Source organism: Bubalus bubalis, chromosome 9 (genome assembly GCF_019923935.1).
Source record: "Bubalus bubalis isolate 160015118507 breed Murrah chromosome 9, NDDB_SH_1, whole genome shotgun sequence".
Classification (NCBI taxonomy): domain Eukaryota; kingdom Metazoa; phylum Chordata; class Mammalia; order Artiodactyla; family Bovidae; genus Bubalus; species Bubalus bubalis.
Genome location: NC_059165.1, coordinates 15,347,850 through 15,374,512, shown reverse-complemented (window position 1 = coordinate 15,374,512; position 26,663 = coordinate 15,347,850). Strand labels below are relative to the sequence as shown.

The window sequence follows — 26,663 nt, the reverse complement described above, 5'->3', positions numbered from 1 at the left end:
ATACCACAGCTTGATTATGACAACTCTTGGTCCTTAAAGCAGACCTGCTGGCAGGGCCTTGGAGATGATTTAGTTAAGTGGCTTCATCCTACAGATTTGGAGCAGAAAGAAGCTAAGTGACTTGCTCAAGGTTACATTTCTATTTAAAATTGTAACCCTTGTACTCCTGACTGGCCCCACGTTTGTCTAAAGTACTTAGTACCTATACTACTTAATTTTGCTTATTGTCTTTGTCCCCTGGCTAGGCCTTCTAATCCTTAGATGGCCACGGGCTTTTGTCTGGTTTGTTCCAGGTATTGTCAGCATCTTGAATAGTATGTAGCAAAAAGCAGTCACTCCATATGTATTTGCTAGATAAATAAAAATGGTGAATAAAGCCTCAGCCACAGCGAGAACTGAAGTGTCTGCTTTCTTTCCACCAATGTTGAAATTTCCTTATATGAAAAAGGTTCTATCCTCAAATAAATTTGGGAAATGCCAGCTTAAACAAAATCATTTACTTTAAACTAGGTCCTTTCACTCTGAATAGCAATTTCCCAGGTTTTATGGCCTCAGAACCCACTTCCCTCCATTCCTATAGTATCTTAGGAGGTCAGCTTGTCTCTTAATATTATTGGACTAAAATAGCTATTATTTTACTATATATAAACTATATATCTTAGTTTGGATACAAAAATTGCTACGAACATTTAAACATTAGAATTCTCTGTTGTTCTCAAATCCTTTCCTGACTCTTAATGATTCTGTAATTGCCTAATAATCTGGAAAATTCAGTTTAGCTAGAGAAATGTATTTGCATGGTACTGGTAAGGTTCCAGAGTTTAGGGGCAGAATAAACCTAGAATCAGAACAGAAAATAGAAACCTCAACCTGAAAGCCACAAAGTCCTATTTTTCAAACTAGAGCTGCAGTTATAACTTTAGGCCTAACATTATGGGTTTAGGGAAGAAAAAAAGCTTCTCAGATCAGTCCAGATGTAGAAACCAATGCTGAGGTGGGGGTGGGGGAGTAGGGAGGGGATCTTTCACTGGCAGTAGAAAAAGTTTAGGTATTAGAGCAATCAGTAAGAGATGAATGTTCCCACTGACAAGGAATGACAGGGAGTGGAGTGGATCCCATACATATTACAAACATCTGAAACTTCCACATGATAGAGGCTTTACTGAGAGTAGTGCAAAATGCTAAATTTATCTGCACAATCGGAAATGTTGGCAGTTATTTAAAAAAAAATTCAGGCCATATACCAATTAATATGAATAATTCAGGACCAAGTAAGTCCATTTATTTCCTTGCATTCTTCCTCTGTAGCAAGATGTACAGTATTAAAGTAAACGTAGACTAGCCTTTTCTATTCTTCTTCATATAGTTCCTTAAATCCCATATTAGGACTTAAACACATCGCGTTGGAAGGGTACAGTAGTCAGTACTACTGTAGTTTCCTTTGAAACTACATTCTCACCCCTAATATATTCTTTTAAACTTATGGCTGTTTTTGGGGAAAACATTATTGATGACAACATATCAAAAATTAATTTCAATTGGTTACAAGTAAGCAATACCATCTACAGAAGTAAAGTGTTAATTTTTGACAGTCAAATACACCCAAGTTGCTGTATCACTAAAACTGAATAAAAACTTCCTTGAGTAATTTTTGGCTCTTTTAATAAGGTTTCTCTTTAATATAAAACCAGCCTTCTAAATGTTGGTCTATCCAGTAAGATGGCACTGACTGATTTGTTCATTTATTTCATGTATTTCACAAATATTAACTGCCAGCCTACTGTGTTAGGCACTACTCTAGGTTTCTCTGACACATTAATGAATAAAACCACAATGATCCCTGCCATTGGGCACTTATGTACAGAAATTCAGAAGAGATAATGATTACTTCGACCAGGAGATGGAGAGAAGTAGAGGGATTCAAGATATAATTTGTAGGTAGAGATGGCAGGATTCCTAGACATACTGTGAGGAATGAAAGAAATATCAAGGTTGTTGCCAAGGCATTTTCCCCTGGAAGAATGGAGTTGTTAGAGAGAGTGTGTGTGTGTACACACATATACATATATGTGTATATATATACTCATATGTATATATTTATGTTTGTATATTTATTCTTGGATATGATGATGAGTACCTTAATGTAAATCTGCTAAGCACATGAAAATACAGTTGACCAATGCTGGTTTCACCAGCTAAAAAGGGGCTTCAAAATGGGTTTTGTTATGACTCATTTTGTAGCCTCATGGCCAAAAATTATTGAGAAGGGCCCAGGTGGTTGGGGGTAGTTGGTTGGTAGCTGGGTATTTCCAGGAAAAGGGGGGAAGGTCAGTGGCAAGGGCAAGATGCAAATAGCAGATACTAGAGAACCAGGGAAAAGTATACAGACTATGGAGTATGAGGGAACAGAAAATCTGTATTTAAAAAGGACTGCAAAATTGACCTAAATGCCAGAATAGCTTTTAGAAGAAAAGTGACAGAGCCACCAAGAGAATCTGAGAAGTTTGTTCAAATTTCATAGCTGGGCTAATCCATATTGCCTCTGTGGTGGCAAAAACTAAAACTTCGTGTTCAGTTTCATAATCCTTATCCTAAAATTGCTTTTCATTTTATTAACCATTCCCTTCTGAAATTTAAATATATTCCACAGCATCAATGCTTCTATAGGAAAGAATTCTTATCCTACTCCTAAGTCTGCCCACACTGTCACATAATCTATCTCCTAGTTAATAAACTACTAGTCATCTATTTTACTGAGGTTACTGGCATCCTGGGGAGTCAACTTTGGCTCTTCATTCCCCCCACACCACCGCACACCCTTCGGCATCCAGACGCAAGGCCTACTGCCTTTACTCCCCAAATTCTCTCTCAATGTATGTTCTCGTGCCCTTCCTCTGTTTGGGCTCAATATCACCTGCTTGGACATCTTGTGATCTGGCCTCCACTTTTTGTCTTTTCTTGATCCCATCCTCTAATCATTCAGCTGCCAAAATCAGTTTCATAAAATGCCAGTGTGACCATGTCAATCCCAAGCGTCATAATTTCTGTATGGTTCCTTCTACTGATCTGTTGTGGAAGTAAGCTCCTGAACTGGAAGGACACTTGCAGCTCCTTCCCAACAGACCTGGGCCTCACTCTCCACCTTGTACTTGACGTCCCCATTTCTGTCTTGACCTGTGCTAACTTACCCTTTATCTACCCTCAGTTCAGGAGCCTTTCCTTCCCCAGGGAAACAGGTTCCCTTTTCTGGCCCCACAGCCCCCTGGGCTCGCCTCTCCTGCTGCCCTCACTGTACTGCGTGCTGAGCACTTCATATGTCTTCCTTCCTATTAGACCAAGAGTTTTTTGGGGGGGCAAGGACCATGGTCTTACTTTCACACATATCAGAACATAATAGATACCTAATAAATATTTGTTGGATCCATCTGAAGAAACTTAGAACTAGATTAAATGCACTCTGAAGAAGACTTTTGCCAGGAATACTAAAAAATTAGATCTATATCTGAAATAGATCACTTAAAAGAGTCAATGGAAAACCAGAGCAGGCAAAAATAAATAGCAAAATGAAGAAACAAACAAACGAACAGCAAACAGCAGGCACTGTGTGGTACAAACGTCAAGATGAAAAAGTTTCTTACCTCCTTGTGCTATGTTTAGCCCCAAGCCTAGGTCAAGTGGTTACCTGAGTTTGTAGAACTTAAATTTATAATATACATTTTTCTTTTTTAAAAAAATTATCTTCTTTATTAAAATATTCACATGATACTCTGGCCTTATGAAATTCCATTTGAAAATATGATCTAGCATCTTTAAGACCTCTTTGCATTTTAAAGGACTTAGGGAAACCACACTAAATAATTTTAAACTTAGCAATTCTCCTGGTCAAGTAGGAAGCAGAATTTTGTTTTTTTAAAAAATGGCTTGTTTCTCAGAAACAAAGCCCAAACCTGATTTCTACAAGGAAAAACAATCTTTGATATGAATGTCAGTTTCCAAATTCATTGCTAATCTTCTCTCCTTGTTCTCCTGAAGTCTTGAAGAAAGCTTTCTGAAATATGCCAGGAGGCACTGCTGGTAAAACATGGGTGGAACAGAAGTCATGTATGGCAGTCAGCAATGGTTGTGTAAACGTAGGGGGAGACGGCGACTTGGCAGATGTGAACACTCAAGATTAAAACAAGTTGCTAAAAGTGGCCCAGGCTCTAGATTTTGCAAAACACATGGTTTTTCCAGCTTATTCAATGTTGCCGTGAAAACTTATCAGTTCAATAACATAAATGGTATTTAAGTCTAAAAAATATTTCCATAGATTTAAAAAGAAATTCAATTCTTAATTTTCTATTTTTCAACATCAACATATTTAAAAACAAATTAAAGCTACAGAATGCTTTCTTCAAAATAAATCTTGTGGGGAACCCACCATGTACTACAAATAGTGCCACTCTGGTTGAGGAAAGGGTGCTGAGGGACTGGGACTGCTGAGGCAGCCAAGTTGGTAACATCACAGAACCCAGGCAGGCTCTGGGGATCAAGGACACAAATCCAGGCTCTGTGCTAAGGGAAGAGAAACAGCAAGATGTGCAATAGTCAGGGGATATTTTATTAATTATACTTTAGCCACATCTTAAATGACAGTTACAAAAGACTGTGTACAAGTATGATCTCTTATGTGTCATTTCTTGATGAGAATTAGAGGCAAATATTTGAAGGATACCAAAGGCAGAAATAGTGTCCTTCTGCCTTATTCACTTTCCTTTTAAAAATGCTTTCTTTACTATTGGGTCTCTTTGCATTTCCAGTTCTAAGGTGGATAAAATTCAATGGTTTGAGAAGAGGCAACCTGAGCACTTCTCCTTTACACACAGATGACAAGGGTACAGGGCAAGCAGACCACATCTAGTATGTCAGATTACATATGCTAGAATCTGGAGCAACCATGCCCAGTTTCCAATGTGGCTCTGGAATCTACCATCTGCGTTACCTTGGGCAAGCAACTTAACCTCACTAATTCTGTTTCCCTTTGGGTAATGATACTATTCACCTCGTAAGATTGTTGGAGTTTAAAGAGATAGCTCATCTAAAGGGCTTGGTACAATGTCCAACATACAGCATATGCCCCAGAGTGTTTGCTCTGATGACATAAAGACAGTATTGGAGAGCTCCCACTCTGATTTCGGCCTGTTAGATTCATGTGCACACACGTTTCCCTCAGCAACAGTGATGTGTTTGATTTTTAAAGTAATTATAAAATGGTAATGGACTGATAACAGGCACCCTGGGGATAATCAAAAGTTGATAATACTTATTCTGAATTCTTGGTATTTGCAAAAGTAAGGGGCTAGAAACCTTCAAGGTCAAAATTTAAGTGTTAGCTTAAATAAAAGCCAAAGAAGCTATCTGGGAAAACAAACAACCCAAAAGACTATCAATATTTCTAGTTGTTCCAAACTCAACATACACAGAGATAAGGTACAAGAATGAATCAGCCACAACAGGTGTCCATGAAAGGCTGAAAAATTACAAACACCTGCAATTACTCTAGAAGGTATTACTCTAGAACGGTAGCAAACACTGCTTCCCAAGTGCCCTATCCATTAAAAAATAAAATAAAATGCTGCCTTCAGGACCCCAGATACTAGCTACAGTGCACTGAAAAAACAAAACAGAATTAAGAGTTCTCATGAGAATCACAATTTCATGATTTTAAAGCATTCAGTCTTCATAAATGTGACCAGTATTTTAAAGTTTGTGGGTTTTTTTTTTTTTTTTTGGTATGTCAAAACTATATAGGTAGTCTTGAAAAATGAATAAAATTTATTTTAATTTTTAAAGGTCTCTTGCTAAAATCTACCTTGAAAATATATTCCTAAGGTAGAGTCCATTTCATAAAATTTATTTCTATTGTTTTCATAAATCAAATTCACTTGCTAAAATTTCCTTCAAGCCTTCAAGAAGTAAAACTATTTCTGATTTTACATGTATAAAGCTACTGATATGCACAGTGCATCAAGAACTAAATTAGAAACTGCAATTCTGATTTCTAAGAGACTTGGCAGGTCATGCAAATAAGAGGGCCTGTCAAGGCTCTTAGATCAATTGATTTATTATTATAAGAAACACAGGACTAAAATGATTCATTTCTATGGATGGTATGCCTGGGCCATTGGTAAAGCCATCAAAACTGTCCCTTCAAATAGAGAAAGATATGTTGGCAAAGAAAGAGCTAAGATATTTTACATATGGACACCTAAGGTAATTACTGTATTTTAGTAATTCATATCATAAAACTGTTGATTATATTTTAGATAGTTATTTGATTCTGTTAGGAGGCAGATAACACAGGTCCCTCTAGAATAAAGAAATTATATGAGGTAGTAAAACATTTTATCCTCTTGACAATGATTCCAAGCATTGCCCCTTAAAAAAGATAACCATTATCAGTAGGCTTCAGGAGACATTTGGCTTATGACTCAATTGCCTTATACATTTTTTGAAAAAAAAAAAAAAAAAAAATATATATATATATATATATATAATTTTTTACAGAATCTGAAATTGTAAAGTTTAAGACTTTATCCAAAATTAATCATGGATTCACAATTATCTTTTTTATTTTTCAAATTCTCAAAGGAAGGAACAGAACACTATCTTCCTGAAAAAGTAAAACAAAACACCAAGCATCTCTGGTTGGAACTTTTCTTTACAGCCAAATATAAAACATTTAAATAGCTGTGGAAATATGTCAGCATCGTCCTATTGTTTGGTGGAAATGGAACGCCTCAAGTTCTGTTCCTCCTTCCAAATCTGTGAAAACTGATTTTAATGAATTACCAATACAAACAGATTAAGAGAAAACTAAAAAAGCATTCTGGTTATTATTAAGGAAGAATTTTTTAGTGTCGATTAGTAGAGTACTACTACATTCATAAATATGGCTATACCTTATATTCTCACTCTTAAAATAAGATAACTTACTGAGTGATTATTAGACACTGTAAACTTTTTAAGTTCTATAAAAGATTGCCCTTTTCCTATGGCTGCTTAATTAAGTACTAACCTTTCAATACTGTGGGCCCAATTTAGTTATCTTTAATAGGTTCTCTATTACATTCTGAGTTTTAGTGCCTGAAGTTCCCTAAGAATCTTATCTTTTGAAATTCAGCTGACTACTGCTTTTCATCCCCATAATCTATTCTTTCTAGACTGGAGCCACTGCCAGGACTCCACAACACCACTGTTCCAAAATGCTTGCTGTTAATTCAGTAAGAAGAGTGGCCTCTGTCCCATGCTCTTGATAATACTAGCCACTCCGCCTTTACCTTCCTTTCCCTGGTGAGAAAGATCACAGACGGGAGAAAACTTTCTTTCTCAACTGATAGATGACAAAGCAACTCATTAAGTAGTTGACTAGAAAGATATTCAGGTGGTGTCTAGGTACAGATAACTTTGAAACATGCTGTCTCTTTTCCTTGTCAACTTTTTTTTAAACCTTGACTATTCAGGCTTTCTCCTAGATTCCTGACACATTTAAGCTCAGCATCTCTAAATATTTATTTTATGCTTATATAAAAATTAGGAAATATAGATAAACACATCTATCTCATTAGAAGAGCAATTAGTAAAGCAATGACATTTTGGTGTACAGCATTTCAAATTTTTTGTAGGTTTATATTTGCATTTGTGTACTTATTTTTAAACCTTCCCAGGTGGCTGAGCAGTAAAGAATCTGCCTGCCAATGGAGGAGAGGCAGGAGATGCGGGTTCGATCCTTGGGTCAGGAAGACCCCCTGGAGAAGGGAATGGCAACCCACTCCAGTATTCTTGCCTGGAGAATCCCATGGACAGAGGAGCCTGGTGGGCTATAGTCCAGGGGGGTTACAAAGAGTTGGATACAACTGAGCACACACATAGCACATTTGTTTTTAAAATTAGTATCATGATATATATGACATCTTATTATTAATTAGGAAGAAGAAACGACAACTTCAAAAGCTTCTAACCTAAATTTATGGACAGACAGTCTTGCCATTTATCAGTTATATATTCTCTTATACCCATCAGGAACGTATTACAGCTCTTTAGATAGAATAACATGACTACATTTAACCTTTAACCTTTGCTACTTTATAATTTTTTCTTGCTACCATTAACAAGATCATTTTTATACTGAAATTCCTAATTGTTAGTGCTTAGAGAAGCTAGTGATTTTTAAAAATTGAATTTATCACTTAGTAGGCATTTTCCATGTGCCAAAAACTTTGCTAAGTGTGAAGATTATAAGACTTTGATCTATGTGTTTTGACTTTAGTTTGGAGACATGACTAAAGAAATGGTTTAACAAACAATAAGAATTTCAAAATCTGCACTCATATACATACCTTCCCACTAGCTATCATACAAGAGCTTTCTTTGCTCCTATCTAAAACCAATCTCTCCTCTGAGCAACTAGACACTATCTCTCCAACTACTTATGGGCATTGCTCCAGCAAGTCTTCCTTTTTTGTGTATCAACTTATGCTTTCTATTGGGTGAGGGCCATCAGTTTACAAATGTTCCACTGTTTCTCCCATTTTAAAAGAAACTTCTCTTCATTCCACTCTACTATGTTTAAGCCAGTGGCTTTTAAACAGTTATTTCTGAACTGACCATGTTACTAAAGGAAATCCTGTATAAGTTTTTATAGTTATTTACTTGGTTTATCTGCAGATGCAAATTTGTTCCCTCTTATCTATTATCCATAGCTTTTAATTAAAAACGGTTAATTTTCTTTTCCATTATATTAATGAGCATTCTCCAAAATATATTAAATTCTAGAAATGAGAGTGGCCATGTGTATTTTACTGTTGTTGTTCAGTAACTGGCTATTAGCTTGATAGTTTTCATCATGTTAAGAAAGAATTCTTCTATTCCCACTGAAAGTTTTAATCTATATTTAATATTGAATTCTTATCAAATGCCACCTTGGCATCTACTGAAACATGTTCTGGTTTTTCTCTTTTAATCCATGCAGATGACAGATTATAAACATACAAAGATATGTATTTACATTACTATATTTAAAGTTAATGATAATGAGAGCTTTATGTAACATTTGCTTGATAGTTATGAAGCCTGACAACACGGTAAACCCTGTGGATTCCCTGCCCAACATAAGAGAACATTAGCAATAACATATCTACCCATGTGCTCCCCTCCTATCCCTTCTGCCTGCCTTTCTGTAACAGAGGTAACAACTATTCTAACTTTTGTGATTACCATTCCTTTATTGTTTTTAATAATTTAATCACATGTGTACCTACACAATACAGTTTGATTTTGCCTGTTATTAAACTTATACACATGGTGTCATACCATATGTAGACTTCTGCCCACTTAAGAGTTTTCACTGCCGTACTGCACAGAGCTCTAAGTCACTGCTTTTTACTTGTGTACTCTTCGATAATCAATATGCCACGGTTTATCTCTATTAGCCTGTCATTGTTCTTAATGAGTGTGAACAAAATTTGGCAAAAGGAGCTTCAAATTTCATAAATGTTAAGAATTAAAAGTATCAACACTCGTGTGTTCATAACTAAACCAGTTTGCCTAACAATTGAAAAAAAGTAACTTTTAATAGACCTTAATAACAGAATTCCACCTATTAATACATCTTTTTTTCTTCTCACTACTGGACTGTCAAGTATACTTAAGCCCTATAAAACGTCTTTTCGAACTGTTTCTCGAAAAACCCGTTTCTTCCAAATCCCCCCGTTACCAATGTCTCCTGGACAGATCCATCTTGACAGAACGAGGTACAGAGTTACTATCTGAACACCTCGAGGACAGCACGTCCTGAACCAAACACTCCATGACTCCTGCCTCAGTGTGTTCTTTCATCTATTTTAGATCTTGAATAATAGCCTCACCATTCAAAGAAATGCTCATCATAAATATGATGCCATCCTTGACGCCTCCCTTTCCTTCCTTGCCATATATAAGCAATATAAGTTAAGGCAGCTACTGGATAAACAAACTAAAATGCATATCTGGTCACATGACTCCCTGGCTAAAATTTCTAAAATTAAAAAAAAAAAAAAAAGGAAATGATAATTTCATGCACTGTTTTTTAAACTATAGACTGTGACCCATTGAAAAGTTATGACATAATTTTAGTAAGCTGCGACCAGGATTATTTTAAATTGAAATAGAATAGAACATGTCAGAATATGCAGAGGGCATGTAGCTCAGAGGGTAAAGCGTCTGCCTACAATGTGGGAGACCCGGGTTCGATCCCTGGGTCAGGAAGATCCCTTGGAGAAGGAATGGCAACCCACTCCAGTACTCTTGCCTGGAAAATCCTATGGACGGAGAATTCTGGTAGGCTACAGTCCATGGGGTCGCAAACAGTCGGACACGACTGAGTGACATCACGATAATTTCTTGTAGTGTTTTTTAAACTATAGACTGTGACCCATTGGCAAGTTATGACATAATTTTAGTAAGCTGCGACCAGGATCTTTTAAACTGAAATAGAATAGAACATGTCAGAATATATTGGTAAAGGATAAATAACGTGCTGTGAAACTTTTTTTAGCTGTTTGAATGTGTACACCTGTATCTGTAAAGGGTCACAAAGCAAAATGTTTTTCCTTCCTGTGACTGGTTACTAAATGTGCTGAAAGCATCTATTATAGTAGTTTTGTATTGGGGAGATTGGTGGTCCCCTTCAGAAAATGATGAAAGTTATGAACCTTGTCCAAAAAAGAGAATGTATGCATACCTGCGTCTGTGCATATTCTTTTCATGTTCTTAATCACAGTGAACCTAGCTATTACAAGGAAATCTAGGGGGGGAATTTTTAAAAGCCAAATTTCCAGACCTCATCATTGACCCTTGCTGCTAAGTCACTTCAGTCGTGTCCGACTCTGTGTGACCCCATAGACGGCAGCCCACCAGGCTCCCCCATCCCTGGGATTCTCCAGGCAAGAACGCTGGAGTGGGTTGCCATTTCCTTCTCCAATGCATGAAAGTGAAAAGTGAAAGTGAAGTTGCTCAGTCGTGTCGGACTCTTTGCAACCCCACGGATTGCAGCCCACCAGGCTCCTCCACCCATGGGATTTTCCAGGCAAGAGTACTGGAGTGGGGTGCCATTGCCTTCTCCACATTGACCCTTAGAGAGATTTTATAGATAAGAAGCACTGATCTCCAAGGTGAAATTCAAGTTCCTTAAGATGGTGGGAATATTTGCCACACCTCCCTACCTCTCTGAGCCCTCCCTGACTCTCTCTTCCTGGCTGGGGAGATACTCAACAAATGTTTCTCTGAATGTGAGAATAAAATGCTCACTGAACATTTATTATAGGCAGGCAAGGCAGTGCAGTGATGAAAACAGGCTCTGGAATCAGATGCTTAGACTGTGTGCAGGTTCATTCACTCACTAATGGTGTGAGCTTTACCAAGTGGTTTAAATTTAAAGCCAGAGTTAATACACCTGCAGGATACGAGTATGTGCTTCACGGCATCCTAGCGAGGACTAAATGAAAATAACACGTGTAAATGTGCTTAGAATAGGGGTCTTAAAACATAATAAATATTCAATAAATTTTAGTTATAAAAATACTGAAAAAAAACTGGAGTCTATAAACAAAATAATTGATGACTATGCACTTATGCTAAATATACTACAAATTATAATACTAGTTAAGACAGATTTTGAAAATTCCTAGCCTGGTAAGGGCAAATTCATTAGCCTCAAAGCATTTATATGGGCTTTTTAAGTCTTTAAGTCAGTAAAATTCTTTTCTTCTAAACTTGTTTTCAAAGCAAATTACTTTTATAAGTTAAAAATTTTAGCCTAAAAATAAGTTTGAGAACATTTTAATTTCATACTCTTGTTCCTTCCAGTTTAAATCACAATTCAAGAATGGTTATAAATATTTACCTTCCCTATAAATTCTCCACATTATCTAACATATGGAGCTAATAAGCAAACTTGTCAAGGGTGAGGTCAGGAAAGAAAACTTTGGAAAAGATTCTAGTTAGATAAAATCTTACTGCAGAATACACCAACTCTCTAAATATTTCTACTGCATTGCTACCGTTAATTGAATCTAAGATGCCAGCCCAACTGTATGGCTGTCCATGATTTTATGTACCACTGCATAATATAAAATGCTGACAAACTATGACACACCACTAAGATGCTGCTGCTGAGATACGTTTCTAATTCCAAAGATGTTAAAGGTTAAGAAATGTCTTGCAATCAGTGATATATAGTAATTTTGTTGCTGTGTTAAATATTGTTTGAAATAAAATCTAAGGCTTCCACATATTCTGCTAAACTGTTTTTCCTGCTTTAAATTTTGGCTTTTCTTTTTAATAGAGCATGTTCTTATAAGGATAAGGCCTTGCACATAGTAAGAGGTCAAAAGAGATTTAAATACTGCTTGTGGTTCAAATTTAGGGATGGATTAGCTATAAGAACTGTAGATATTATAGGATGGTTAAAGATGATTACTTTTCAAGTTTAAATAAGTGAGTGCTGTTAAAGTGACTATGTAACACAGGCAACTGAACTTCACAAGTTTCAGTTTTTGGTGGGAAATGAAACAAAAAGGCAAAGCCATCAGTGGCAGGTTTTATTGACAAACAGGTGGTGTCAGGAACAAGAGCTGGCATTTCAAGGTCCACACCCTGTTTACCGTGGTGCCTGGTACACAGCAAATATTCACAAAAGCTTGCTGAATGAAGATTGGAAGCTTAACTAACTGCTAAGAATGCCATTTATGGTATTGGTTGCAAGTTCAGATTTCAATCATAGTTCCAATAGCTGCTTTCCAAAGTGACTTCAATTTGATGAAGGACAGAGCTGGATGACTTAGTCTTCAGCTCCTTTGTGATCGCTGATATATACCAAAGTGAAATATTTCTTTCAAATTGGGTAATTTATTATTGTATTAACACCTTAGTAAATTAACATATGGTTGCAGTGCGTGTGCTCAGTCATGTCTGACTCTGCAACCCCAGGCTCCTCTGTCCATGGAATTTTTCAGGCAAGAATACTGGAGTGGGTTGCCATTTCCTACTCCAGTGGATCTTCCAGATCCAGAGATAGAACCCACATCTCCTGCCTCTCCTGCATTAGGATTCTTTACCACTGAGCCACCTGGAAAGCCCAATGTGTGATTAATGAGGTATAATTCAATACAGACATCAAAATGTTATCTACACATGTTAACCATTGTAATATTAAAAAAAAAATTAAACCAGAACTGCCATTACAAAAGAATTTAATTTTAATGTTAAAATTCAATCTTTGTAGTATTAATTACATTCAGAGCTGAATGTGTAAGGGTAAGCTGTTAGTCAGCAACCTTTGAGCAGACTGACTAAACACAACTGTTGGCAAAACCAGTTGACTAGCCAAACCAAAAACAGCAAGGGAAAGCAGACTGCAGGCGTATCATCGAAGAGGGAATGGCAGTGCTGGGGATTTATTTTTATCTTTGCTGCTGTTTCAAGCAGATAGTTATCTTTGCTTCCCGGGTATCAAGTAGATTAGAGAAGGGTAGTCTGCGGGAAGTATTTGCAGGTAGGTTGAAACTGCCTACTAATTTCAAATACTGTATAATTTAGTTTTTCAAAACCAATCTTCTCTCCAGCCCCCCAAAAGGAAAACAAGTAATTAACAAAATATTTCTGAATCCTTTCCTAAGTTTGGAAGAAAAAAAATCCAACTCTGTTCTTTAGAGTTAATGTCTCTACTGCAAAAATTCTAACACCATTCAAGCCTTCAAACTTAGCAGTTCAATGCTGATTTCATCCACAGAAGGTCACTGTGCCTTTTTGGAAGGCATACATTTAAAACCTGTTTGGCTGGCTCTTAATTGCTCCTTCTTGGTAAAGTGTGTGTGACTCAGTATTTTATAGGAAACATGACATGGTGGTACATACAGAGAATATTTTTTTAATTTTCAGTCATCTTAAGGTTAATTTCTGAATTACACATGCAGCTTCTACTTTCTAAAGCCTCTGGGATTGCTGAGTCTGAAGCAAGCAATTAAATTAGAGAGAATTTTGGAACAACATTCTCATAACAAATACTGAGTTAATACTGAAGTCTGGAATCCTATTTACTGTGACAAAGTTAACATTTTTCTCACCGCCCCGGGACAATCATACCCTGCACAGGAGTCCCTGGTGCCACAGACAGGCAAGTCCACTCTGCAAGGCTGCCTCAGGCCAGCAGACGTGGCCATTATTTGCTGTGGAAAACCTTACCATTTCAGATTCTATCTGAATTATAAACATACCTTTTTGTGTATGAGGGTGTACACAGATTTTAATAGACCTTCTGGAATTTTATAAACCTATTTCCAGGATACAGTATTTTGTTTTTTCTGAAACCTTTGCTTTAAGATGCTGATTCATACCAATCAGAAATACATAAGCATTGTTCCTGAGAGTCCCTTGTTTCTACAGAGGAAGGTCTGGATTAAGTCCTACATTATTAATTCTTTCCTGAGTTTTAGTCTGTATGTGTTTGTCACAAGTTCCCTGAGGGCAAAGCCTATGTCTTACCCATGCCTGCATCTCTGCACACTAAGCACTTAAGCAAAGTACTTGGCATCACTAAGGACTAAAAGAATATGTGTGCGATAAGAGACAAATGGAACAATAAAGTTATTAGTGCACCCACTGATTAGGTACCTGTTTATAGTTTATTGAATAATTATGTTAGTAGATAATTGCATCAGCAACAACTGCCATTACTTGAAAATACCGAGTTAACTTGCTTCCAGCACTTCTCCTTTGAGAGCTGTGCAGTGTAGGGAGAATTCTCCTTGGCAGTGTAAAGACCTAGGCAGTACAGCTGTCTCCTTCAGCTGTGTGTCTTTAGATAAGAAATTTTCAACAAACATAAAAATACACAGTAATTAGTTTTTAAAATTTTACTGGAACACACATTTTTGGAAAATTTTCATCTACCACGTTTTCTAGTTAAAATATGATACAGAACTAACCTGATTTAGATAAAGCTTGCTCAACAATAAGGATGCAGCTTTTGGAAACTGTGTGCGTTATGCCAATATACCCCTGTGAATGTGGCAACTCGAACACTTCAGGACTGTAGTGAATCTTACCAGCTTTTTCTATCAATTAGAAAAGCGACCTTTTCTATCTTTTCTACAAAAAGGCATAATTCTATGCATTTACTAGGCAATAGTAAACCTTTAGTTATGAGTATCCTAGGTATGGATTAGAACCATGAGGATAATTGGTTGAGCCATACTCTTAAAAATCAACAAGGTATTTCAAGCTGATTTATTCAGCTCCTGATATTCATGAGTTTTAAAAACATAGTCAACTGCTCCTAACAGTTATTTCGTCTCTTCAGAATTCATAAAATGCCTTCAACGACCATTCAATTTCCTGAGTACTCTCTTCCACAGAGAGTAAAGGGTGAGATGAAGTGTGAAAGACACAATTTACATTTTTTATGCTGCCCAACTGTGATGATAAAAATCCAGGTAATCAATGATTCTCAGAATTTTCCTCTTTAAGACCATATTGCTATACTTTGTTTAATGGTCCAGTCTGCATTTTCTTTTCTTTTTTTTTTTTTTAGAAGAAAACTTTAAGAGAACATGTTCAGGCACAAAAGTAAATATGCTTAAAAGCTAACCTGCCAAGACCCAAATTCTGACTTTCTAACAGAAGGGGGAAAATCCTATAATTAGTAACAAGAAACAGTATAACCATGCAGTGCTTAGTATCAGGGAAAGAAGAAATAATCTCGACACTAAATGTTCACTTTTAAAATGATGCATTGACATTTCATTTCTATTTCAAATATATCTACACAGGACACTGTCATGATAGTTAATTTACATTTTCAATCACATTTGATGTAAAGACTATACATTTGTTAGATTTGTCACATTCTTTCTAGGAAAACTTTCAAAGCATCTGGAACCCTATATTAGAAGACAACTAAAATTTCTCATTAAGAAAAACCCTTTTGTGGGCAATCTAAGTTAAAACCTTCCAATTTTGAGTCCTAAACATTTTCCATATAGGAAAACTCTCTAAGGATACTTCTTTAGAGAGTTTTTAAAGCAATCAGTACCGGCAATGTTAAATTACCATGGCTCTCAAGAAAAACAGAGGAACACTGTACAGAAGACCCTCACATTTGTGGCTCTGTGTCCTCCCTGTGGGCTGTGCCAACCCACTCCCTCCCCTGCAATGACTCTTTGTTTTTACCCAGTCCCAGAGGGACGGGGAGGGCTCTGCAAAGAGAAGGGGGGAGGGGAGGCTGGAATGCAGCTGCAGGCTCTGAAACAATGCTGAGTCCATATATTTTGTTCCCAGTTAGAATAATAAAAAGGGGACTGCGGTGGGGGGTGGGGGGTCGGAGAAGACAGAGCCCAGAATGCGCAAGGTAGGACCCAGTGTCCTCCAGCTCTGAGTGCCTTCTGGGGCACTCCCTTCCCCCACACTCCCAGCCTTCCAACTCCAGCAACCACTCATTTGGTTAAAAGCTTATCTGTTAAAATTCAAATGCCCATTAAGATTTAAACCCATCAGTTATTTATATCTAAATTACTTTTATCAGTGAACTCTACTCAGACAATAGAGTAGGAAGAGAGAATGGAGCTAGCAGAGATAAACTGAGGAAGCCTGGAAAACTAGGAAAGTTTGGGGGAGGTGGGTAGCAGATTTCAGAAAAGGAGGGCTGAAGTTTCAAATAGAAACTCCCTGCTTGGTAATGGTGCCTAGGGCCTGGGGTTAACAGGTATGCCATACAAGCCATATTCCTTCTGAGACTGCTAAAACCTACATTTCTGAATCAAGAGCTTGGAAGCCTACACATATTGGCTCCTCGTTATTCAGTCTAACCTAGTCCCTCCTAAGAAAATATTCTTCACTTGCATTTCCCTGGCCTCCACTTCCCAACTGGAAGAATTATGGGAAGAGGGAAGAAGCAGACACCAAACAAGCTGTCAGCTGCTAGGGAGGGAAAAGGAGTTCAAACCCTCCTCTCCTCCCCTGAGTATTGTCCTCTCTTCCCAGGTAACCCTTCACTGAAATGGGCAGCCTGGCTGAGCTCAGGAATTCCTGCCTTCAGATGTTACTGATGCCACGGAAATTTGTAAGAAAGTTCAAGAAGCCTTAAGTGAACAACCAAAACTAGTATCTCAAGATAGAATCAGCAGTAAAGACCATCTAAAAAGCCATAAAACAAAATTCAGAAGAACAATTGTTCCCATTAGGATCCCATTCATAAACACTCAGTTACTGGGGGAGAAAAAAAGAGGACTTCATTATAAAGCTACCATGTAGAAGCAAACCTCTGACATCCACACACAAACATCTCCTTCACCTTAGCATTTCACAAGATTTAGAAGTACTCTTAGTTGGTGCTGAATGATACAATTAATCTCTAGACTCCTGAAATGTTTCCAAGTTATTAAATTTAAAAAGATTGTATTTATTCACATTGAATTTTTGCATTTTGTGACATAAAAATTCTCAAGTATATAGATTTATAATAAGCAGGAACAGGATCTTTCCCCCTCAGGTTGCCTTTTCACTACAGCTCTAAAGTCCATTTACAGATAGTCCAAATCTCCATACTATAGATAGTATTAGAGACAAATTTAGAAATGCATATTAATTTAAGTGATGGAATGATTGAGTCTACCATTTTATTAATATTAAACAGTAATAATAATAATTATGAAATAATACTGACACTACTCCTATGAAGTTTATCATCTATTACAAATACAAAATTCATCAGTCCATTTTATTGGGCGTTATCACTTATTATACTTTTAAGTGCAGCAATAAAACAGACAATACTTTGTTTATTCCGTGTACTGGAAAAACCCAATTTTCTATATATACATTTTATTTCTTAGTATGTACAATCAAAGGAAGAAAGGCCATAGACAACAAAAGTTTGTTCATATTAACAACAATCACATAGTCATAGCTTGCCTAAAATTAATGATTCTTTTCAGTTGCTTAATTGTGGTAAATAAAATATAATCTCTTAATACTATGATGTATGTTACATTTCAAAAAAAAAGTTAAAAGATCAACTAGCTATGACTTGGAAATAACTACTCTCAATATCTGTATCTGAATTACTTTTTAAATAAATCAAGAAGATAACTCAAGCCTTAAAAGTATCATAAATTTACATTTAGTCACAAAGTTCACAAAATATGATTGACATTATTAATATATTAAGAGGCACAGGTGAAAACAAGTTTTAAGAGTTAAATGTAATACTGTGTAAGATTAGATTTTTTGCTAAATAAGAGTACTCACCCCTTGGAGCCCTTGGAATTGAATTGAAGGTCGAAAAGGAATTAAATTCTATTAAAAGAAACATAAGAAACAAACAGATCAAACTTGGTTACTGGACACAGAACTAAACGTTTAACCTTTAAATCTATGCATTTGATCAGTGCTGTAGTCTCTGAAAACCTTTCCATGACATACCTAGGTTTATATGTCATTATATTAAGCTGCCTTGATAAATGACACTGCACTATTGACAGTACAACCAGGTATCTTTTGGCAGTGTAGCTAATCAGGTTTTTGAAAATGACTAACATGATTTGGCAAAAAATGATTAGTGTACTAATTCAATTTTACATGAAAAAATAGTCTTGCTTAGTTTCTTAATATATTTTTCAAAGAGGTGGAGGAAAGCTAGAGATAATTAAAGGAATCTTGCAAAACCTTAACAGGATGCTAGTATAAAATTAAAATATTTGAGGATGAACTGTGGTTTCCATTTTCTCACATTTTTAAAAAATTAATTTAAAATTGAAGGATAATTGCTTTACAGTATTTTGTTGGTTTTTGCCAGACATCAACATGAATCAGCCATAGGAATATCTATGTCCCCTCCCTCTTGAACCTCCCTCCTACCTTCCTCCCCACCCCACCCCTCTAGGTTGTTACAGAGCTCTGGTTTGAGTTCTGAGTCATACAGCAAACTCCCATTGTCCATCTATTTTCCACATAGTATCTAGGTTTCCAGGTTACTCTGTCTGTATATCCCACCCTCTCCTTCCTTCATTTTCTCACATTTTACCAGAGATGAGTTTTTAGTTGAGGGTCAAACAAGTAACCAGTTCTATCACAAGCTTTTCATCAGGAGAATATAATTTCTAGAACAATGTTTTATTATGACTTTGTCCTCTTCCTAACTTTTAATATTTTCTCATAGAGCTATGTATTTAAAAGAAAAGCTGTAATTGTAAATATCTACCATAGTCTCAGGCATAATTTCCTGTACCCAAAATCATCAGTATGGGACTGGTTCACTACTATGGGAATGCTCCGCCAAATTGGTAACAGAACTTCACGGGGAAATCAGATTTGGATAACATTTTAATAGTAATACATCAGCTAGTCTTCATACCCTCATATCCAAATTCAATGGACAAAAACAGAAGCAGGGGTTTCTGGTCTCAACTCTATCTTAAAGTAAAATACAGAAGCACCCATGTGCCCCTCCCTAGCCCCTCCACATTAACTACTGCTATCAGTTACTTCCCAAAACTCTGCAGATTTAAAAGTTTACTAATCAGTATCACAATAAACTAGAGAGAAATAAGGAAAGGATAAGTACTTTAAAAGATAGATCATCTGAATATAAAATCAACTGGTAGCATTAACCGCCCTATTATTATTTATAAAAATAGATAAACATCTTTTTGGAGAAAACATAATAGATACTATTACTATTGTTCTACCACCGTAAAGATAATTTAACTTTAGACTTATCAGCAGAATCAAAGTACTACTGGTTGACAAAATTTCTTGGTGTGGGAGACAATTTTTTGCAGTGATTCATTCTAATTCATGGTCTTTTATGAAAATATAAAATACAGATTAATGCTAATTTGAATTTCCTTAAAGGGAGAAAGCCTCACCCAAACGTACATTCCACAGCTAACCCTCTACCAGAAGTCAGTTTGCCTGCAGAAGCCCTGGGGAGGCTCCCTTCATGTGGGGAAGTAGGCGGTCCTCCAGTTTAGGTAACAGAGGTCCTAGCTTCCAGAATACTTAGATCAGCCCCGCCTCCTGCTCTCTCTTCAAATCACAAACCCTAAACATCTCCTCTGACACTTTCCTTCCTGACTCCTTGAAGGGAGGTTATCTTCAGCTCATCACTGGAATTTGAACTTCTCTATCAAGTTCATCAATTCTTCTTGGTCAAACAAATGCAAACTTTCCTCAGCTTTCAAACTGCTCACTTCTCCACTGGACATCACAGCTTCTTCACACTTGCAGACACCTGTCCTCCTAGTCCTTTAATCACGCCTTTCATTTCAAAAGCTAGTGCCCTCACTTTCCTCTGCTGTATCCACTCTCTCCTGGAGGCTCAACCTGCCTGTTTGGTGATGACTCTGAATCTCTTCAGGATTCCTCAACCTGGCATCTCTCCAAAAATTGCAACTTATCACTGCCTAGGATATTTGTATTAGAAACTCTCAGAGACAGTAAAATTGGCAAACACTAAACTACCCCTGGAGAAGGCAATGGCACCCCACTCCAGTACTCTTGCCTGGAAAATCCCAGGATGGAGGAGCCTGGTGGGCTACAGTCCATGGGGTCGCTAAGAGTTGGACACGACTGAGCAACTTCACTTTCACTTTTCAGTTTCATGCATTGGAGAAGGAAATGGCAAACCACTCCAGTGTTCTTGCCTTGAAAATCCCAGGGATGGGGGAGCCTGGTGGGCTGCCATCCATGGGGTCGCACAGAGTCGGACACAACTGAAGCGACTTAGCAGCAGTAGCAGCAAACTACCCCTAGGGCTTCCCTGGTGGCTCAGTGGTAAAGAATCTGCCTGCCAAACTCTCCAGGAGATGCTGATTGGGTCCCTGGGTCGGGAAAATCCCCTGGAGGAGAAAATGGCAACCCACTCCAGTATTCTTGACTGGGAAATTCCATGGACATAAGAGCCTGGTGGGCTACAGTCTGCAGGGTCGCAAAAGAGTTGGACAGGACTGAGTGACTCAACTACAACAAACTACCGCTGCCCCTCACCAAACTGGCACCTCTTTCCTACTGTCTGGTCAGGTTGCTTCTTTTTGGTTCTCCAGACTTACAACCGTAAATTTAACTTAAGAGTCTCTTCTCCTTCTCCTCTCACCATATTCAGTTAGGCAGTCACACACTACTAGAATCCCAGAATTCCGAATCCGGAGATAATCCAGTTGCTGCCCATCTGAAAGTGAAAGTGAAGTCGCTCAGTCATGTCCAACTCTTTGCGACCCCATGGACTGTAGCCCACCAGGCTCCTCTGTCCATGGGATTCTCCAGGCAAGAATACTGGAGTGGGTTGCCATTTCCTTCTCCAGGGGATCGTCCCAACCCAGGGATCAAACCCAGGTCTCCCACATTGCAGGCAGACACTTTAACCTCTGAGCCACCAGGGCTGCCCACCTACCTCCGCTACATAACCACAATGGGCCATGTGTCCCATTAATAACTGAGCTGGGACCGTAATCTAGGACTTAATCTTCCTGTTTTGCCATACTATTTTTTCCTACTATCTTGGGCTCCACACATATCTGCTATGGCAGATCCAAAAGTTTGGGGGCTTGCTCCTTTGTGCACAGTTCACTTTTTAGTTGGAGAACATTTGAAAATAATTAAATACTAGGTTAAGTACTGCTGGGAGGTGCAGTAAGTATTCTCAAAAAGGAGAAAAGTACAGGTTAGAAGAGATACTAGAAAAGGGAAAAGGCTCATGGAAAAGATGGATTTTTTTTTTTTTTTTTTTAGCAATTCTGAAAAGACAAACTCCAAGGAAAAGGAGTGCCCTAAGCAAAAAGCAAGGAGACAGGAATGGGTGATGTGTGGATGGAGGGCAGATCTCTGGATGTGTGCAGCTTCCTTTCACATGTGAAACAGGACATAAAGGATGAGAATTGGACCTGGTGATCCCTGGCTAATCTCTTCTTGACCTCCAAATGTGTCTTCGGTTTTAACTTCTATCCACTACTTCATAAATAGGACAGTAATTTAAGTTTCCCATCTCAGAATTTCATAGGTTTATCACCCTGTGAACTAGTCCTGCCTTAACCCCCTCCATTACTCCTTTAGGGGTGGCCTTTAAGTCTTGCCTTTGACAGGATAAACGATTGGAGGCTCTTCTGATTTTTGGAATAAGAAAGTGAGTTCCTAAAAGAAATTGCTTCAGGGAAAGCAGCTCTTTCAGTCACATGTAAGAAAGAAAGACAGAGATGAATCTGGGCTAGGGAAAAGGATTAGATATAGGCTCCAGGGAATGTTTCATTTAGGAACACTCTGGTGATAAAGGCTTAAATTAGTATGACTTCATTTGGAGCAAACAGGAGATGGTGGAATGAGCAGACATTCCCAAGAAAAAATAAAATGTGCTGAAGGTCTGAATATCACACACACACACACACACACACACACGAAGCAAAGGTGGCTCAGGGCTCTCAATCATCATTTGGGGCCAACACGCCCCAGACTCTAGAGGAGGAAATGACAATCCACTCCAGTATTCTTGCCTGAAGAATCCCACAGAGGAGCCTGGAAGGCAGCAGTCCATGGGGTGGCAAAGAGTCAGACATGACTGAATGACTGAGCATGCATACACACACATGTCCCAGACACCCTCAAATCAAGCTCAGTTTCTACTTTGAAAGTTCCTAGCCTGCTTCCAGGCCCCTAATCAGTTCAGTTCAGTTCAGTCGCTCAGTTGTGTCCGACTTTTCACGACCCCATGAATCGCAGCACACCAGGCCTCTCTGTCCATCACCAACTCCCGGAGTTCACTCAGATTCATGTCCATCGAGTCAGTGATGCCATCTCATCCTCTGTCGTCCCCTTCTCCTCTTGCTCCCAATCCCTCCCACCATCAGAGTCTTTTCCAATGAGTCAACTCTTCGCATGACGTGGCCAAAGTACTGGAGTTTCAGCTTTAGCATCATTCCTTCCAAAGAAATCCCAGGGCTGATCTCCTTCAGAATGGACTGGTTGGATCTCCTTGCAGTCCAAGGGACTCTCAAGAGTCTTCTCCAACACCACAGTTCAAAAGCATCAATTCTTCGGTGCTCAGCTTTCTTCACAGTCCAACTCTCACATCCATACATGACCACTGGAAAAACCATAGCCTTGACCAGACAGACTTTTGTTGGCAAAGTAATGTCTCTGCTTTTCAATATGCTATCTAGGTTGGTCATAACTTTTCTTCCAAGGAGTAAGCGTCTTTTAATTTCTTGGCTGCAGTCACCATCTGCAGTGATTTTGGAGCCCCCCAAAATAAAGTCTGACACTGTTTCCACTGTTACCAAGCACCTAAACAAAGGCCTTTCTCCCTTCCCTCAGTCAGTTCAGTTGCTCAGTTGTGTCTGACTCTTTGCGACCCCATGGACAGCAGCATGCCAGGCCTTCCTGTCCTTCACTAACTCCTGGAGTTTACTCAAACTCATGTCCATTGAGTCGGTGATGCCATCCAACCATCTCATCCTCTGTCATCCCCTTCTCCTACTGCCTTCAATCTTTCCCAGCATCAGGGTCTTTTCCAAGTAATCAGTTCTTCTCATCTGGTGGCCAAAGTATTGGAGTTTCAGCTTCAGCATCAGTCCTTCCAATGAACATTCAGGATTGATTTCCTTTAGGATGGACTGGTTGGATCTCCTTGCAGTCCAAGGGACTCTCAAGAGTCTTCTCCAACACCACAGTTCAAAAGCATCAATTCTTCCCTTCCTTCAATTCCTTCCAAATGCTCCTCATTCAAACAGCTAGCAGAAGCTCTCTCAGATACCACTTTGAAGGGGCTCTATCAAAGCAAAACAACTCCTCACACAGAAAGCAGAAGCTCCAACTATAGGACCAACCAGTCTCATCTTTTACTTCCCAACTGTGGCTCAGCACTGTTAACCTTTTTCAGTCTGTTTTGTAAACGCTTTCCTCTATATTTCTACTTCCTACCTGTTCCTTCAACCTGGCATAACTTCCCTAACACTATTTTGCCAATCCACACTAATCACTTAACATTCAAGTTTAAGATTAATTTCCTCAGCTTTGCCTTCCTTTGGATGAATCAGGAATCAAAGACTGAGGTAAGAGACTGGGTATAAAGCAACAAGGAGTGGCGAGTACTTGGGGGATGAATGCCCAACTGAGAAAGGACTCACAGTTTAAAACATTACACATTTCCTCACCAAACAAGATATGAATGCCACCATTTTGCTCACGCTGAACTGTGCCCACTTTAACTACCATTAGCTATTGTTTTTCCAGATGCTTGTGTCTATGGTACCATGACATTAGGGTGTATTTTTGCATAAGTTGTCTTACTCCTGGTTGTTATGTTACAGAAGAGTCTAATACAAGTTTAACTTACAAGTACTTATATACATTATGCTAAAAAATGTATTATAAAATCATGTTGGCTATGGTCTCTTTATATATGCGGTATCCAACTATACATATTATATACTTTACTATTTGGAGTTGTATAGAAAAAACAGTACCACTATGCTGTACATCAACTTTGGAACATTCAAGACTAATTTTGACATTATCCAAACTTTTGCCTCATGACTTGCATTTAGAAGCTTACCTCCAGAGTTCTAGCTGTATTACTTGATTCCTCAACAAAAATGATAACTTGTTCTTGTTTAGACAGTTTTGTAATGTACAGAGCATTTTTATATCCATAGCCTCACGGGAGGCCTTCTAAAACCAGCTGTGGGTGGGAGGAAGACATCATCATCTATTTCAGAGGGAGATAAATGAGTCTCCAACAGGCAGAGTTCATTGGTTGAGATCACCCAGCTAGTGGTTAGCAGAGCTGGACCTCAAATCCTGCTTTCTGAATCTCAAATACAGAACCCTTTCCTTCTCTTGCCTCTGTAATAGGTTATCTCCCTGTGCTGAACATGTAAAAGTACTTAAATGCTCATTCGGTTCTTCTGGTGCTTTGTTTCCAAGGAAAATGAATTTCATAAAACCATTGTAATTTTCAAGGTTCAGTTTCTGACTAAATAAAAACTTAAAAAAAAAGTTTTGTTTCTTTTTTTTTCCCCCTATAAGGACCATGTATAGTAAAGGAACATATATAAATATTGTGTTAACATTTTTTTTTTTAAAAATAAAACCCTCATCCATGGAGTAGTTGTGGGTGTTTATCTAAACACAATAAACTGGGATTACTGTTACTGATAAACTCCTTTAAGATATCTAACAAGCTAGAAGAGAAAAATATATGAGACCCTTAAATCCATTATCAATTTTAATCCCAATTTTAGACAAGATGTTAGGTACTATAGTTCTTAAATTTTTTATTTTTTTTTAAAGCAACAAGAGAGACACCTAGAATGCTGTACCACTTTTTATGCACCTGACTACTGTGTTAATAGGAAAGGGACCAGGAATAAGTTCTAAAAGTCAATGCCATTATATGTCTCAAGTTCTTTTTTCATCTAAATCTTTTTAGCCTAATTTTAACTGCACAAACATAACCTCAACTCATTGTATATTTAAAAATGCAATGCAGTTTTAAAAGATAAAGTAATTACAGGTGGCCAAATATGATATGGCATGTTTTACAGTAATGTTTAACTTACTAAGTACATTTCCATTACAAATGGAATTTCAGCAGGACTTCAACTTTTGATTTTTAGCTTTAATTAAATATTTGCAGCAGGTAGCTCTTTTGAAAATCAAGTAACTCTAGTGTTTAACTGAATAGTAGTTGAGTTATAAATAAGATAGTGATCTGGTCTCTTCGTCCAGCCAAGAAACACAATGCAGACTGGTACCGACTGGGTACCAGTCTGCCCAGGTAACTCCTGGGGTAACAAAAGCGTAACCCCTTTTGATAAATGCTTCAACAACCCGATAAAGGTGATGCTTTACAGTCAAAGGGCTTCCCTTGTGGCTCAGCTGGTAAAGAATCTACCTGCAATGCAGGAGTCCTGGGTTTGATCCCTGGGTTGGGAAGATCCCCTGGAGAAGAAAAGGTTACCCACTCCAGTATTCTGGCCTGGAGAATTCCATGGACTATACAGTCCATTGGGTTGCAAGGAGTCGGACACCACTGAGCGTCTTTCACTTTCACCTTACAGTCAAAAGATTCTGTTCAACTCTTATTTGGTTCACTGCTTTGAGAGTTCCTTGAATTAACCCTCTTATTTATTTCTCAGGGAATGTAGGGCATTCTTAAGCTTAGAATAAAAGTGTAGACAATACAAAAATGCTCAAAAGTTTAGTTATATTCTTGAAAACCGCCATTATAATAAGCCAACTACTGCAACAAAAACTGCTCTATGACCAAAGAAATCTATGTCCACTTATTCCCAGGGACTATTCCTCGCAATATATCAGGACTGTAAAAGTAATACGTAATTTACTAAGTAATTTTACTATGCAATCTTAATTGTGATTGCAGGCATGAAATTAAAAGACGCTTACTCCTTGGAAGGAAAGTTATGACCAACCTAGATAGCATATTCAAAAGCAGAGATATTACTTGCCAACAAAGGTCCGTCTAGTCAAGGCTATGGTTTTTCCTGTGGTCATGTATGGATGTGAGAGTTGGACTGTTAAGAAAGTTGAGCGCTGAAGAATTGATGCTTTAGAGCTGTGGTGTTGGAGAAGACTCTTGA

General features: G+C 37.9%; 1 protein-coding gene across 2 annotated transcripts in view; it reads right to left on the bottom strand.

Moving 5' to 3' along the window:
* The window catches only part of ELL2 (elongation factor for RNA polymerase II 2), a 74,461-nt gene that overhangs the window by 35,586 nt on the left and 12,212 nt on the right, over positions 1 to 26,663 (bottom strand). The window contains exon 2 of one of the 2 annotated variants that reach the window (XM_025292208.3): positions 18,322 to 18,369. The exons of the other annotated variant lie outside the window; for it this stretch is intronic. Coding sequence (XP_025147993.2) covers positions 18,322 to 18,369 — 48 coding nt within the window. The remainder of the gene's footprint in view (positions 1 to 18,321; positions 18,370 to 26,663) is intronic. 2 annotated transcript variants of the gene reach the window in all.